The 18,416-nt window shown below is 37.5% G+C and overlaps 1 protein-coding gene across 1 annotated transcript in view; it reads right to left on the bottom strand.

The window, feature by feature from the left end:
- The window catches only part of LOC118220556 (myosin-16), a 53,819-nt gene extending 41,129 nt beyond the window's left edge, over positions 1-12,690 (bottom strand). Inside the window, exon 1 of the mRNA XM_035404395.1 lies at positions 12,493-12,690. Within this exon, the coding sequence (XP_035260286.1) occupies positions 12,493-12,576 (84 nt within the window). The 5' untranslated portion in view covers positions 12,577-12,690. The remainder of the gene's footprint in view (positions 1-12,492) is intronic.
- Positions 12,691-18,416: the final 5,726 nt, after the last annotated feature.

The following is an 18,416-nucleotide window of genomic DNA, read 5'->3' as shown; positions in this document are numbered from 1 at the left end:
CAAAAATAATGATATAATTTCAATACATTTGAAAACATTTTTTTCTCTGCTCATATAACTAAATTAACTCTAATGTGTGTGCATGAGGACAAACTTTGGGCCCTGGGTACAAGGTGGTGCCTGGTACCAAACAGCATAAGCCTACACCAAATTTCTGGTGACATTGTGGAATGTGACTGTTGAGTTACTGTCTCTGTCACTCATGTCAACACTAATCCCATTCCTTGCTCCAATCCAGAGGTGCTTTCTGTGTAAATAATGCATTTCTCACCAGTCTCCTGTCATAAGTGAGGAGAAACATTGGGAAGACATAAACATTTGCCCTATAATTGTCATTGAAGGGATAAAACATGAATGAGCCTATTTAAAACAATATACAAAAAAGGAATGTGCAGATAGCCAAGGAAATATCACAAACAGCATATTAGCCTGCTTTTACATTACCACAGATCTCACAACCTGACCTGAAATGTATGTTTGTAAATATTTACCCTTTCTTTTACAGGCAGCACTGCCAATCAATCATCTAAATTTTCTCGCCTCTGCTTAACATGATTGCACATGCCATCTGGCTAACCCACAAAAGCATAAATAGGTAGTTTCCTTTCTTGGAAAAACAGATGTGAACTAATTTTCCATAGCTCACTGAAACAACGTGTGAGAAGCAAAGCTGCGTAAGAGATAAAAAAATAAAAAAAGACTTGCTGCAGCTTGCTCAGTGATATTCAAGGTATCCTTGTGTTAATGGAAAATGACTATCATTAACAAAACAAACACTCTCAAACAGACTTCAGCATAGACTTTATATCTAATGTTTTATGTGCCTTTTGCCTTTTAATGACTGTTTTTAATTACAGTCTTTTCACAAGATGATTTAAGATACTGTAGAGTTCTTAATAAATATGAAAAAAATACAGCGGCACCTGGACCTCCTAGGGCACACATATGTAAACTTAGAATATTTAGTGTATCATTACAATACTTACGACTAAAAACACTGTAAAAAAAATAGCCTCAGTCTTCCCATTTCCCAAGGAAGAGAGATTTATATTTAGCCATGGCAATAGTTAATTTCATATTATCAGTTCCTAGTGATTTTCTATGCTGTTGTTGTAAAAAATGCACTTACTAAACAAATCTAAATTTGCCCTTTGTTACAGTATACTTCCCATTCCTATATAATGAACGAAACCTATTGTGCAGTGACGTTTTCAAGTTTTGACTCGTCAGAGGAGGATGTTTGTCTAATCCGATTTGCACATGGCTGTCAAAAACACACACATTATTTGTGAGATTTTGTCAAGCTGTCATTAATAAAATATCTGAATTTTCCATTTTATTTGGCAGGTTGCCTGTTCCCCTCCATGGGTGTCTGGAGGACGCCTTAAGACACGCCACTCAGTTCAGAAACTATTTTCCAGTCCCCTCTCTCCCGTCCAGAAGTCAATTTTATGTCTCATCAAGAACAACAGCTTTTCAAGTTGATTCATTCTTAAACTGACACAATTTGTCTTCACCTTGTGGAGGTAATAAAGATGTGCACAATGGTTTTGATAGCAATAATACATTTTTGCACAGCAGCGTTTGATAGAATGAAGTACATTTATATTTATTTTTCTCAAGGTTGAAAAAGGATAAACTCATTGACCATGCAGAAACAAATTCTTACTAATATGAGTCCCTGAAGATGAAGTTCAAGCAACCTGAAAAGTAAGGACAAGCAAGGATTTGTATTTATTTTTTGTTGTTGTTGCACTGCTGCAGACTTCAATGTGAAAACAACAAAGGACTACAAAAAAATTAATCATGAAATTGATTTGGATAAATAATATATCAAATAAAGCATAATGCAGGGCAGGAAAATATTTGAAAACATCCAAATGGGCCTTACACGGGAGAAGAAAGAGGAGAGGAAAACATTTAAAGCAGAAATATGCTGGCAGCCTCAATGAGGTGACAGAACGCAGGGCCGGCCTATGGTAACTTGATAAAGATGGCGGAAGGGGGGAACCTACCTCTGGATTCAATTAAAACCACCACGTTTTCTAAAAGGAAAGTTATATTCAGTGCAAACACATGCTCTCCCCAAATCACTCCAGGACCATATTACAATAAAGCAACCTATGGATTCAACCAAAACTGCCTAGCCATCTTGAGAGGAAAGTCACTGAACTATAGCCTAGTTCTAATAGAGGATATATTTCAACAAATAGCTGTTTAACTTACAATGACTTGCCAAATTTGATTCAATCCTGGGCCTAATGTTCAACTAAATACCAAAAAACAAAAACAGAACATGTCAGCATGATATTTTTTAATTGTATTTTTTTTTCACAAGGATAGAAGCACAATTAAAAAGTAAATAATTAATTAAATTACTGCTAATGTATCTTCAATTGAATCTATGCAGGAAAAGACTGCTAAACTTACTAGAACACTTCCCTGCAGAAGTCTGTCACGTAACATGGTGCATGACAGCCAGCAGTATTTAAATAAAAATAGCAGGAATATCAAGAATAACAGTGACCATTATTCACAACATATGTGTCTACCTATAGTCTCCCAAGTGCAATTTGTAGCGTAAGAAAATCCTCAAATACACCAAAAGGTGCATTGAGGTCACAAAAAGTAAGAAACTAAAACTTGTCACACTGAGGTCACCAACAGTAAGAAACCCATCTGCAAACCAAACAGCAGAAATATCTGAGTGGCGAAGGAATGCATGTAGTGTATTTATCTATTGTGTATGTTTTTGTTGAGTTGTCGTTTTATTTAGGTTGAGGCCTTGTATAAGCCCCTTGGGTTTCTTGCCTCTCCCTGCACTATTTCACTGTTTTTAAATCTCTTCTGTTTCTGTTTTATATTTTAATTGCGCTAAATAAAATAAAATCTAATCAGATCAGTAGTCTTACCCGGTGCTACTGGAATAGGATTAATTTATTGTTATCTTGATTATTTGACTCCAAAATAGACATAATAAATAATCAAGATAATGTGACAGGAGACTGATGTCCACCAGTAGTGTGGCTCTATACAGATCACTATCTAACTTGAAAGACGTGGACGTATTTCTGGCTTGTGTAGCCTGCATAATTCAACTGTGTATCCTGCTACGACACTAGTGTATAGGCGAGTGACTACAGGGTCCAGAGTCCTGAGTTCTATGTGTATGTTAGGACCTTAAACTGTGAAGTCTGCAGTGTTAAGAGTCAAGGAGGAATGCCGGGTTAAATTTAATGCAGTTTATTGTTCAGTGTGTTCAGTAGTAATGACGATATACAATGGTGCAAAATGTGAGATGGCTATACACGTAAATGGCTTATGTGCGTAGGAGACTGTGTTGATGAGTCTCCCCAAAACTTTGCACTTTTCTCCTTATATACAAGGAAAAACCCCAAGTCATTAAATGAAAACACAATCATGACAAAAGGGTACAACAATGAGTACTGCTTGTGCTATTTCTGTAAGAATATTACACTGGGTTAATCTGTGTAGCTGAGAAGACTCCAACTAGTTCCCCATGACATCAGCACTCCAACAATACAAAACATGATTACACTGTATTATGGAGAACCCAAGTTCTGCATAATACTGATCCAATCAGATGTCTTGCGACTGATAACTATCTATTTATTACACTTGCTGACTCCCTGTCAGCACAGTAAACAATCCGTTTTCTGTTAGAGGTCTGATAAAGGGCAAATTTCTATAAATCTCCTTACAGTAGATTTGTAGATTTCATGTAAAATCAGGTTACTACTCCTTGTTTTTGAATGCAAAGAATCAAACCTCACACATCAAAATACAAAATGAATTTACATAGGCTACAACAAGCCCATTACAGACTAGGTTTCTTCAATAAAAGTGAAATTTCAGTTACCAAAGCAAAGCCAGATGATAGAAATCAGCCCTCACCAATGTCGTTTCATTCCACCTGCAACCACCTGATGATGTCCGTAAAGATAAAAATATAAAAATGTGTTTAAGAATACAGCAATTATTGTTGTTTAATGTGTCAAGGTACGACTACAGAAATATGAAGAAAAAGTGTTCAAGAATAATTATGTATTGTTGTTTAATGCATAAGACGCTGCACTAGAATTCGGAAAAGTAGCCTAATTAAAATGAGTGTTTATGATAAAGATTACAGTTAGAAAACATGAAGTGAAGCAGTCGGATGTGTGGATGCATATGTGTGCGTGTGCTGGGAACAATGTGCTGCATCAATGGCCTGAAACATACCCAATGCTAGTACGTGAATGCAAATGACAATGCCAGGCCAATGCACTGCAAATGCATGTCCTGGTTGTACATACTCAACGTGCATTCTTATCTCCAAGTGGAGGTAATAAACCCAAGTCCTCAAGGGGGAAATCCAAGACAGTTGTTAGAGACTAAGCGGAAAAAATCACAAATCTAAGAAAACGACTTCATCCTGTTATGCCCCTCTTTGCGATGCTTGAAACTTCATCTCACGCTTGCATTGCGTTGAGTTCAAATACCACCCCTGAGTCTGGAGTGGTATTTGAACCCAGGCCTCTCACTCTCAAAAATGTCATAGGCAAACAGGTTACCAGTCAGCTAAAGGCAAAATCGGCCCTAGTCAAGGGCAACGTTTTTATTTTTTTATTTTTTTATTTCAGTTCAATATCGCCAGTGAGTGTTGTCATGGTAAACTGCTACCAGGCATTTGCTTCACCGCACCTTTACAGTGCTTCACTAGCAAACTAGCTGAGCTACACCATGCTACATGACATCACAGGAAAATGAACACGTATTCTAGAATCCAAGCACAGTATCCATTCTACACTGGGCTGATACAATTTTTATTCAATTTCATGAGTGTGCGCAAAATAAGTTGTGCTTAAGCTATGTTGGCTCCCATTTTATCACACTGGCACTCAACTGAATGAACATGGCATTGCTGTGACAGTATATTTGCAGTTCATGGAGTAGAAGGCCAGCTAGCTACCCATGATAGAAAACATACTCTGAGTCCATTTTGACCCAAGATCAAATTGAACTTTAATAATAGCTAGATAACATGCATGCTGTATCAAATTAATTTCCCCTGATTGAAATAAATGCAGGTGAATTGCAGAGCTAGCTAAGTTGCAACTATAAACAGTAACAGCAGTTCCCATAGGGGGAAAGGGGGTGTTGAGGGAAACACCACCGATTATGCATAAATGATGTAAGATAATGATTAAATCTGCATTTTCCTCAACAGGGGTTAGACATCTTGATAGAAGAACAGAATTCCATGCTAAAATGACCCAACCTTGGGCATCTAGATGCGTCGTTACTCACTGGTACAACGGAATATAGACCAACACTGCGTCGCTTTCCATCCCCTTGGCGAACTTCAGCTGACACCACCAAAGAAAAGTAATGCCAAGGTTGACTCTAGTTTTTGAACAAGCCCTGTTGGCTTCTCTTTTTGCTTCGCTGTATTCAGGCTTCTTATCATCTGCCATTACAAACTAGCAATAAACACATTGTCGGAATCTGATCCCAAACCACAGGCTCTGTAGCCACACCCACCCCTCCCCACACTGAAAAGAGTACCATACCCAGAAACATCCTGAACACATTTTAGAATAACAAATACAGGTAAAAGGTGCACAAATTTGGCTAATTAGGTAAAAAACTGAGATTGCCTGTACATCATAGATATGACTTAGCATAGTTATTTAATAACATTTTCAAATAAAAAATCCTGCATAGTATGTCTTTAACGCTGAGCCCAGGTGGGTATTTCCTTCTTGTCTTGCCATACTAGAGATATGCACCAGATTACAGGGCACACTATATATCAAGTATAAATCAAGTCACTAAATGCAACAATGCATCTTTAAAAAAAAAGAAAATAGTTTAGCAATTGTAGCTTAAACCTACATAAAATAATACCTGATCTGAGCATTAGTAGTAAATATTTGGGAAGACCTTACCTGAACACAATGGGTCCCAAATAGTTTTAAGAAGTAATTTGTTTAAATTGAAAACATTACATAATTAACACAGCATCTCATTTAAACAACCACAGATAATATTTTAATTCAATTGTACACACTCCAGTGAGAAAGCAGAAAAGACATAGAATTCACTGGACATTTTAAAGCATTTGTAGTATAAATGTGTGTAATATGGGATGTAGCTGAAGAATGAATTATTTCCTTGGAGGGGAAGGGAGCTGCCCCCTACCACCCTGTAAGGCATCTCCTTGACTAAATTCAGTTTTCTAACCATTTCAAAATTGAGTGTGAAAGGTGAGTTTTCTGGAAAGATGGTTTTGACAACTAATGTGGCTCCATAACTGAAGTGCTTTTCGGTGAGAATTTTAGAATTTCAAAAAATTATCTCCAGAAAGCATTTTGTTTTACCAGGTTTGTCATTCTGGGTGTCACCATAAAATTTCTGTCCCTACCCTTTTGATTTGGTTTGGTTTGTTCTCGAACTCATTGTCTATTTATTTGCCTGATGCAAAGTAAATATTAAAGGGAGCCCCACCTGTTGAGACTTGTACGCTTTAATATGGTGTAAATGCCTTCAATTATATGTTATAAAAACCACATGAAAGATTTTAGTTATTAAAAAAGAAATTAAATCCTTCAACTCATTGGTCACCATTGTTATTACTATCACAATGCACTCTAGGTAGTGACGTCAAATGGTTGCATTCGGTCTCGATCCATTGCTCTTGTCCATTGAGCAGCATTGAAAATGTCTTCCGTTTAGCCTTTTCGATTTGAGCCAGAGTGGGGCATTCTCAGGAGGAAAGCACCTAGACCATCTCTCATCAAATCATCAAATAAATCAAAACTACGAAGATTGGAGGAGACGAGAGTAGGTGTAAGAGATGGTGTCTGTACGGAAACTGCTCGCCTATGCCAACAGAGACCGAAAAGTTGTCTGTTGTATCATAAAGAGCTCCGCTTTCTAGCAGCATCCTTTCAAAGTCACTTGACTATATGGATAAAACTATCGTTTTTGGTGAAACTGAAATGTGTCATCATCCCCATTAATTTAATTGACGTAGCATTATTGTCGAGTGGATCAATAATAACTTATATAACTTATATATAATAAAGATATGAGCTTAAACCAGTGATAATACCTCCTTTAAATGCATAATCCCTAATGATAATACGTGCTGACACACTAAGATGTTTACTGAATCCTATTGACAGATATCCCATGTATCACATCACACACAAATTCTGTGATATTGTATTAATATTTTTCACTATTAATAACAGCAACTGCTGGACAAAACAACTGAGTTAACCTCCAGTGCAACCATTTTACATCATCTACCCAAAGTTCATTGCACTTCTAAAATAATGGCGACCTCCATAGGTCAAAATTTATATTAAAAGTTGTAGTTTTTTAAAAATAACTTTTTTTAAAAGTGTGGTTTTTACAACATATTTCCAGTTGTGGGCATTTACAACACATGTGACCCTACAAGTCTTAACAGGCAGGGTTCCCTTTAATTAATCAAATCAAATGCATGTGTTTTGCCTTGGTGGTCACAGTTTATATCTAAAACTAAAGAGGTTAGAGCAGGGTTCTCAAACTCATGTGGGCTGCAGTGTTTTCTGGTTTTTGGTGTTTAAGCACTTAATTGCTTAACTTAAATCACTAATTGGCTATAGAAACCAAACATCAAGACAAATTGGCTAGTGATTTTAAAGAAACCACAAAAAACTTTAGAAACAGAATTTGAGATCCTTGAATAGCAGGTCTTTTTCAGAGTAGTTAAAAACCTGTGAGTTTTCTCCAGCTGGGGTCATTGAAGGCTGAGGGCTGAGTGTTAAATGACGCTGGATGATCTAGCAGAGTGACTGTTGGACACACTCCATATCATGGTGTTTCAGTGACATCACTCTTTATCCTTCCACTCTCACAGAAGGTGGTTGACCACCTATCAAAGTATAAAAGCTTTGCTTCACAGCTGGCCTTCAGCAAAGATATGATTTATTTTTCATTTTCCCTCCCTGCCAGCTTTGTTGTGGAGAATTCAGTGGTTTTGATAACCAAAATGGCCCTTCGTATACTCTGGTACTGATTTGTGTCTTAACTACTGCTTGTATTTTTGCATAGACTGCGTTGTCCCTGTTCTTGTTTGTGTTAGTGTTAATCAGTTTAACCTACAGGGTCCAAGTTAAACTATGCGGTTGTTCCCTGCACTTAGAACGGTACTTCTCTCTAGGGTTTTCGACACACTTGTTCCTGGTTATGGTTATACGCTTTGTTGTACGTCGCTCTGGATAAGAGCGTCTGCCAAATGTGTGTAATGTAATGTAATGTAATGATAACTCCAAGAGGTCCTGTTGATGAGATCTTATCATAGCTGAACTACTCTTTAGTCCCTTCCCTCAGACATATCAGTCAATCTGGACTGTTTTTACAAGACAAGTCAGACGTTGATTTACTCTCTAACCGTTTACTTTTTCTCAGATAGTTGTCCCTGTTTTATTGCAGCCAGTCTGAACCATTGCTTTATGTCCCACACTGTTAGAAATGAAAAAAAAGACTGTAGGCCTCGCCTGTGGCTCTACAATGTTACTTGAATGGTATGCAGCCCTACACACTGAAGGGCCTAGTTTTTGTGCTACCAGTCTAAACTTCCCACAAAATTCCTCGATGCCTCATGTCTAGTCACTGGTGCACAGCTATGGTTACCAGATTTACGGTTTTCAAATTATTTGTACATGTCCAGTTTGTGGTCCCACCCAGACAGTATAATAAGTCTGAAGAAATTTACCAGTAGTTTGTAATGAATTCGCATTTCAATCACCCCCGGTACGTGATCCATTCTGATAAACTTCTCCCCTCCGACCTGCCATAAGTTCCAACAGCCCCCCTCAGTCTGCCATTGGTTCTGACAGTTACAGGCCCCAACTGAATTGTGGCTTTCCATACCGTTCAATTTAATTTGTAAATAATTTGTTGGTTACACAATTTACAATTGAGTAATAAAAAGGCTGCTACAAGGCAGATGACAGTGATACTAGTGTAGGCAAACATTCTTAGTAAACTGCATATTAGAGTTCCATTTGAAACGATTTAACACTAGAAGCACATCAATGCTTATTTTTTCTTGGAAGATAATCCAGCGGAAGCGTATTTTGGAGAAAGTAGACTGCCTTGAAACAACCAACAATGTCATTTGACTCATTTGTAATATTGAGCAACATATTAAACCTAATTTTAAAGACACTTTTTTTTACTTCAGGTGCTTACTCATTTGGCATGCAAGTTCTTGTATGTGCATCATCACATTTGAATACATTTGAAATGACATCTCAACAAATACACATTTTCAGTGTACAAAAATTGCAAGTTACTCACACATACATACACACATACATCACTCTCTATAAGCCAATAAATAAAACTAGCAAAATATAGTTAAAAGGATTGATGTCAAAATGAGGCCAAGTTATAACAAACAATATTGGCTATCTTATCTCACAAAAATTAAACAACCTCTATTCCAAAGCAATGGTGCCCAATGTTTTCTAAAATATTTAATGTAAATTAGCCCTTTGTTTTTTGTCATCTTACCAAAGAAGAGAATGTGATCATATAAAATTTGCATATATAAAGAGCCTATGCAACACATTTCATTTTTAGTCTATATTCAAAAAAAGAACCAAGGTTTCATCTTTGAAATAGTCATGATATGGTGGCAGCTGTGTAGTATGATGGTTAGGGAACTGGGCTTGTAACCAAAAGGTTGAGGTTTGATTCCCAGGTTGGAGACTGCCGTTGTACCCTTGAGCAAGGTATGGTACTTAACCTGAATGGCGTCAGGGTATATCCAGCTGTATAAATGGATGCAATGTAAAAAATGCTAAAACGTTGTGTAAGTCCTTCTGGATCAGCCTCGCAAGCCAGTCTCTTTTTTCACTTCGTTCAACAGAGCCTGGCCGATGCCTTGACGTTCTAGGCATAAACGAAGGAAGCAACCTTTCCGGGATAGTTGTATGTTGGGTTCGATTTTGGCCAGGCGAGGTCTGAAACGTGCACCGGAAAAACATTACACAGACTTGCATCAGTTCGACACTATTTGGGGAAAATGGCTAATGTTAACGTCAGAGCACCGACCACACCATCGAAGTTTATCACCGAGATATGCAGAGTCTGCGTTTCGAGGTTCAACAATTCCACTTGCTCCTTCATTATTGATTGTAACAGGCAAACAATGAAGACCATTGCTTCTTCTGGCCATTTTTCTGGGTATTTATTTGATATCAGACTGCATACCGTAGGCCACGCCAAATCCTGTAGGCAAGCAAGCGAGTACATCTCTGTTTGATAACAACGTATCCAAACACACGCGCTGAAGGTCCTTCAATGAAGTCACGTCATGTATTTGGCAAGTCTGTGATATAACAGAATTAAAATCTTCTTTGAATTTGTCCATAATTCTGTTTTTATCAGATAATTTGGGTTAGCTCGATAGCTTTGTCCGTTTCGCTGGTGTGTTTCAGCAGACGACTCCTCCATTTTGCCCCAGAAAGTACATGCGTTCGTCCAGACTATTCTGGATAAGAGCGTGTGATAAATGCCAGTAATGTAATGTAATTGTCAGAACAATGTACTTACTAATCCAAAGCATCCCCACCCAATACTGTACTCTGAACCCAAAAAGGCTACGTAGTCATGCTTAAAATCAAAGTCATTATTTTAGACAGCATTAGGTCAAAATGTTGCCTCAAATCTGCTGAACATGATCCACGAGTAAACACTAACTTTGATTTCCATCCATTACACACTGTACCCTTTAGCATCACATGCCCAACTACTGCACTTGTGCAAAACAGTGTGAGCCTGGATCTGCAGAACTCTCTTATGCTGTGTGACAAATATGCAATAATAGAGGAAATCAGGAGGCAATGTAGATACAAAACGTATAAACGTATAAAATTATGACTCAGACTTACTTTTATCCATACTAGTAAATCAATGATTCTTAATTTTATCAAATGCCTTGACTATTCAATTTAAATTCCACTATCATTATAATGTATTGACAGTGTATGTGTATGTATTCATATTTCAAATGATCCATTTGGTGAAATATCTTTTGAGGTATTGACAGAACAACACTGGTCATTTGTTACAGATCTGGACAGGTAGTCCTTCTTTTCTGATAAGTGGCTGTCAATACAACTCAGCTGCATGGGTCAGCCTGTGTTTACTCAGGTGAGACTTTTCCTGGTTGAGGTCCTTCAGGCATGTACTTTGGTATGATTTCTTGCTGTAGATATAGGGCTAGAACCTCAGAAGGCCTACCAATGTATGCACTATGCATTGCTAGCCCAATCCACGTGAGATATAAAAACGTAATTGAAGACATGGGGCAGAACTTCCAGTAACCTTTTGTCCCTCAATTGCCACATGGTAAAACTCAAATATATTAACCGGAAAAGTGGGGACATGCATGAGGAGTCAGTCTGCTCCATACCTCGTGTAAAAACATTACTGAGTTCCCATGCATACAGAGAATTTATAAATACTCCTCTGAGGCCAAGTTTGAGCTCCACTGAAACCACTGAAATTCCATTACGTTATGGCAACATTCGATTCTCATGACAGATCAGAAATTCTGATCTGCTTTAGCACAAATGCACTGACGTTTTCCATTTTCCCGAGTCATTGCATATATTGAACATTCTAATAATTTGGCTAGTAAAAGCAGGCCCATTTGTAAGACCGTGCTATCGGAAGCTTATCAAAAACACCATTACGATGCCTGACAGCTCAATCGGTACAAACACTGGCAGCAAAAGCTGTATTTGATCGCATCTTAAATGCAATGCATCTGTACTACAGAAACAACATTTTGTCATGATCAGTCATGTCATAAATGAACCAGCATCATTTCCACTACAGAGGAACCATTACTGATCTTTCATCACAGATCATGTGATACTGGCCCTCCAACCAATCAGAGTATAACAGCAATGCCCAGCATGCACACTAAAATCACACTGAGCTTGGTTTTCTGAAAGAACACAACTTCGAATGTTTTATTTGAATTAACAATATTAAACCCATTATTGTGTTTAATCAATGAACAGTTATTTTAATTTAGTTTAGTTTTTACAGCAACCAATTATACACAATTAGTCTCTTACAACATTGGCTTGTGGCATCTGACAGTTATCACCCGACAACCTCATCCTGCTTAAACCAGACTGACAGTTGTAGCAATGTTTGCATTCCTAGGCAGTGTGTGTGAGTCTGGCTCCAGTCAGTGCAGTACCTGCTTGTCTTAAAAGGCTTTTTTCAAGATAAACACCGAGAAGCCTATTCTTCTTCCATAGGAGACAGCAGTATAATTGAAATCCTCCCCTAACCTGGGAGAGGATTCAAGACGTTCTGAATGTTCAGTAGGTGGTGGAGTACAGAGGGGTGTGGAGGGATGGCAGACATGCAGAAAGAGAGACAGAAAAACAGAGAATGCCTCAGCCTTACGTGTGCCAGGGGCTTGGTGTGGATGGTGACGGTGGGCCGGTACTGGTGGAAGTCAGTCTGGATCACGCACACTTTCTTGTCCATCCTCAGGCCGAGGAGCAGCCCCTCATCCTGTCCTCCTGCAGCGTGGAAGCGTGGGTTGTGAAGAGCAGCCCTGTTACCTGACCCTTCAGCACTAATGCTCACAGGCAGAATGGGAGGGAACTAAGTAAAAAAAAAAGAAAATACAAACAAGCTTGAACATTCCCCCCTCTACCTCTGTGCTCAACCATCACCACCCACTGTCCTCAGCATAGTGGAGCGAGAGCCACCCTGAAGCATGGATGTTAACCCCCTCCCTTCAAAAGCTGTTCCCTCCCCAGGGAATATGGGGATCCTTGGCATTCATGCTTTCTGAACACAAAAAAAGCAAAGACATTTAAAACAGTGCTCATGTTTTTATGTTAATGATCTTGTTTCAAAGATTTATAGACAGCAGTTACTTATTTAACTTACATTTGCTCATGTCAGTCATATGACCTCTTTTAATTGTTTCTCCAGACACATATTAGTTTTAAATACCAGAATAAGACACTTGGTTGCAAATTTAACTCACAACTGACTACAAAGATTGACAAAAGGTAATTCTTCTCAGAACATACCCAGTGTGAAAGACTGTTCCTTCTAATTTAGTTTTAGTTCAACAGCTTTAAATCCAACAGCACTGAAGGATACATGCTTCTGAATAAAGGGAGTATGCGCAGAATAGTGGGAGGCTTTGTGCTGACAGGCGTGAATGAATGTTCCCTGTCACCTACAATCTGCACATTAAAAAATAACTTAAAAGCTAATGAAGGGAACATGGGTTTATACAATGCCTTACTAAATAACGTTATATTTGAGGGGTAAAATGCAGTCTGTTACATATTATAATATGTAATTGTAGTTTCATTTTAGTTTATTAGAAACACAAGCTTCCAACAAGGCCAGCTGAACAAATTCTCTTTAGCCAGACAGGCAACCATTGTGACAGGATCAAATTTATCATCTGTTTTGTTTGTTGCACTTTTCTGGAAAGTGATAGAATCTTAGCAGCATGTGATTCATTGAAGCACAGAAAAGCTCCAAAAATAATAATTGATCATTAATGCTTTATGAAACTTTTACTTGTTAACTTTGTAAAAGGCTATTGTATAAGGCATTGTGCTCGTGAGTTTGCTCATTAATTACCACTGTATAAATTATCACACTCTTGCCGTCAAACATAATCTGTTTGATGCACTACACCCTGAGATTTATCATTGTTTAAATTCATTTTATTTAAAAAGTTACCAAACTTAATTTTTATAGGTCGATTTTGTTCACCATTCATATAATTGTAAATGTACAGAATAAAGCTTAAGAAATGTAAGGGACACTGAAAAAATACCTTAATTTCAGAGACTACAAGACAAAATGTTGTTTTAAAGAGGAACAAGGTATTATAGTTACTGATTCACAAGCACGCGATGGTCTACATTTTCATATATTGTCAGAGTTCATATGGAGATATGTGACAGAGTTGCATAGCCCATTTTCTATCAAGCATCTTGGACCATTGATTGTGTCTGCAGGCGACTGCATCAATGTTTTATTTACCAGGAGCGAAAGATGAGTATATCAGCCGCTGAACTGCATTAAGCCTCTTGTATTAATGCATCATGTCAAACACCTTCAGAAAATGATAACTACTTTTGGGCACTTTCATAAAAATGAATTATTTGGCAATTGATTACTAGCATAAACATTGAAAACTACCATAGCACAAAGCAAAAAGTGGGTATGTTTTTCATACGGTATTTATATTTAGATGACAGATCTGATGACAGATTTTTCTGCTAGTAACTTAAACATGCAAACCCTCACAAGGACTTATTGTAAGAAGGACCTTACCAAACAATATATATTGAGTAAAATCAAACGGAAAGCATATTTTAGAGTGCCTGGAATTGCAAGGCAGCAGAGCATTCTACAGTATGCTTTAATTAATATGCTCTCTTTGAAGTGGGGCTTTTTAGAAATAAGCCACAATCGTTAGACTTCCTACAGTTCTCCATCCTTGTCTGAACCCAACCAACCTTGCAAAATCTGACAGGATCTCTTTTCATCAAACTGGCAAAGGGGCTACAGGGAGCAATATATCAGAGGAAAAATATGTTTGCATAAGATATGGAAAATGATTGGGTGTGCTCCATGCATTCGGCACGTTTAAGCCTTTGGCCACAAAAGAGGCAGATAAGTTTCAGTCAGTACACCAATGGAAACTGAGCGTCACCGTGTTATAAGTGAAAAGGAGACACCTCTGAAGGTTCCATGCATTGTCTGACTTTAATAAAGTGATCAAACCTCTTTTCGACATTGACTTAAATCTTTAAATTTGTTGGGACTCAAGACTCATGAGATGAGTGATTGAAAGTTTTTCTATTAGGGGATTATGAGTCATTTTGTCCCTGAGGGTCCCAGCTGGGCATTGGGCTGTTCATAACACTGCCAATTATGCCTTATACTATAGAAGACCTCACAAAAAATTTTTTTTTTTACAAAAATACATGCTCTGCACAAACATTTCCTTTTTTGTATGTTTTGCATGGCAGTCATGAAATGTGAAATGCATTCCATTTGTAATTTGACAGTGCACAAAACAAAGGCCACACATCCTGAGCATGAACCCACAATGAACTGATAGATAGCCACACTGCAGCACGTGCTGTCTTCATGGAGAAGGACATATGATTTTGAGAAAATGAATGATGTCACTGTCTTATAACTATAGGACCTTTGTTGCTTCACTATCACTGTGAGGTACAAGACAAGTACAGAGGATCCTCGTAATTTCTGTGCAGTTCCAAATATTACATCAAAATTTAGACAGAAACTGAACTTATGAATCAGTTTGCGGTTACTCTTTTCAAATGTAATGTTAAACAAGAGCTTGAGTGCAGTGATCCATAGTCTATCAGTAAGATCCTGAAAGACCTCTTGCATTACCAGAATGGATACACATTGGTAATGCAATACCCACAGGTACAACAGATAAAATTAAAGGGAATGCACAAAAAACCATACAAGGTTCATTCTGCAAGACAGTGCATGCTGTTGGAAGTCAATGACAGAGAAGTTACCTTTTGCCTAATGACTTACAATTGGGTATGTCACAATTCATCAAACAAAAAATGTGAATAAAACTTGGCCCCAAGTCCTGGCACTATCATGAATCGGAATAATAAATTACTCAGCACCACAAAAAATATTGCTGGCCTATGATTAATACACATAAATCAATATTGTGTATTTGTCTGGGGTATTATGGACAATTGAAATAGGTGCTGGTTTATGCTGACATTGCAAGCTGACTTTTTATTTGCACTAGTTCAGTGAGTAATGAACCAGATGATATATATCTGTGTTGGCTGTTACGCATAATCATATAAACATGTGCAGGTATTTCGCACAAATCACCTGCAAAACATTTCCAAAGCTGTCGTTCTATTGAAAAAAAATAAATTAATTGCATTCATTAATCAGCTAATCAACACAGTCACTGGGAGTATTGAATCCAACTGAAAATTACTCACACATGGGACTACTGTGTATCACCTTTTACTGTTGGTCTGGTTCAGCTTATCATGGTAAAATGGTTTTCTGGCATACGGCCATTCACAATGAATGGTGCCTTTGTTTGAGGGGCATACACATTTAATGATAAGCAGCACATCTCCTGATGTCCCTCAGAACGCTGTCTGTTCACTTTGCAATGTGCTGCTGAAATTTCCAGAAAAAAATCTAATAATCATTTCAAAAGCACATTTCCCATTCTGAGTTGTCCACTCTAATGTAATGTAATGTAATGTAATGTAATGAGTTGTCCACTCTACCTGAAAAGTGTGCACAGACTGTATTTTGTAGAAGCAATATAGCATCGAGGCTTTGAGCAATCACTTCAATGTGTTCATTCCGCAGAAATGAGCTGATCGAACATGATATCACTCTACAGGAGATTACAGAGGAATCTTCACAAATGATTACCTAGTCACTCTAATAAATTCCAAGCTTATTACCTGTCTGTGTTGTGCCGCTCTGTATTTGTTGTCAGTGTGTTACTTGACCCCTTTAATCTTCAGGTATATTGTTGTTTTGTTTCCAGGACAAAGGGACCAGGATAAAAGCATGTGATGGCCAGCTGAACTTTGTTGTGGTTCATAACATGACATATCGATTGTCATTTTAGGAAAGTACTATCAAACCACATTTTATGAGGCAGCATTGTAATAACAGGCTTTTACCAAGTAACTGCTATAATTTTACTCCTTTCCATTTGAATGTAATGGCAGGGTTGTGTACATATACAGACCTCTCTCTATGCTGTCTTTTCTTAGCTAATCATTCCGTGTGTGCAGTTATGTGACACATCATGTCTTTGGAATTTGATTAATTAAAGGTTTGTGTCAACAAAACTTTATGCTTCATACATTCCTGACATAAATTATAACTTTGAGAAACTAGCATCTGTTCTTGGGTCTTCACATCCAGTACAGTACTTTCTGGCATTCAACACCATGATCTTTACAATTATGTACTATACACAACCTATTTTGACAGCAACAGTTGTAACCCTGAGAAATGTTATGAGCAGTGTTGCATTAGTCTGTGAAATCTTGCAGATGAAAAAAAAAAAACCTTCTCAAATCTTATTTAAAATTAACAAATAATATAATAAGCAGTTCTTCATTAAAGATAACCATTATTCATTAAAGAAAATAATTTCCTGCAAGCGAACATAAATTAATAGGGTGTGTTGTTAGTAATAGGATGTGTTGTTGTGTTGTTATATGTTATGTAATCATCACAATTAAAATAGTGAATTCAAAGTAGACAATGTGCTGCAAACCACATCCTGATTGACACATGGTCACAATTTGGTCTCACATTCTTGCAGCAACATTGTTTTAATATGGTATAAACCCTTATCAAGCAAATTCTGACAAACACTTCAGATGAAAAGCTTTAATTTTGGAAGCATGATAGAAACCATTGCACATTGCATTGTTTTTTAACATTTACATGAAAGCAAAGAAAAGCAGGCACAAAATGTGTAAGGCTATCCAAGTAATCCAGAATCTCACTTTTTACCTATGAAAGTAGCAGGACCCACAATATAATTTATGATGTATTCCCTCACCACTCTTAATAGTTGCAGATGAGAGCACAGTACATCATCAGATTGTTATTTATTCTCTGAAAACTATGTGCTACTGTATATTCCTCCCCAATCCCTGTGCCCGGGGTAGTCCATAAATCTTCATTGACATAACATGTCTGACATAGCAAGGTGCAGGTGTATGAATGCAAATCAGCCTTCGAAGAGCAGGCAAATTTCAAAAGTAGAGAAAAGAGAAAAAAGTTAGAAATTTATTATGAATAGTAAGACAACGCACAGGAAAATGTATTGAATTTTAAGTCTGTGAAGACAATACCATGATACTTAAGGCAGATAGCAGTGAATCAAATCCGAACGTGGTCTGCGCTCAATTGACGGTTGGGAGAATCTAAGAAATGGCTGAAACTGTTTTATTGGAGAAGTCCTTAAAAGGTAATAAACAGCACTGCCATTTCGATAGAATGTTGTAGGAATGGATGATCATGAGAAAAGGCTGTCCAGCTCATCTAGGCTCATCATATTACCACCAGAATCTGACAGTTTACCTCCCAGGTGGTTTATTGTATCAATAATAAAGGTACTGGATTGTCTGTGCTTCAGTATATATCCATAGATTGATAATTAAAATACATTTTATATACCAAAATAAAAAAAAATTATTTTATTAATGTTAAAATTATAATACAAGTGAGTGCCCAATGCGATTCAGCAGTACTAAACAGTTGTGGCTTGAGCAGAACAGTAATTC

The sequence above is a fragment of the Anguilla anguilla genome, chromosome 2 (assembly GCF_013347855.1).
Source record: "Anguilla anguilla isolate fAngAng1 chromosome 2, fAngAng1.pri, whole genome shotgun sequence".
In the NCBI taxonomy this organism is placed as follows: Eukaryota; Metazoa; Chordata; class Actinopteri; order Anguilliformes; family Anguillidae; genus Anguilla; species Anguilla anguilla.
The sequence above is the reverse complement of the archived record's forward strand: the minus strand, read 5'-3'. Positions and strand labels throughout refer to the sequence as shown.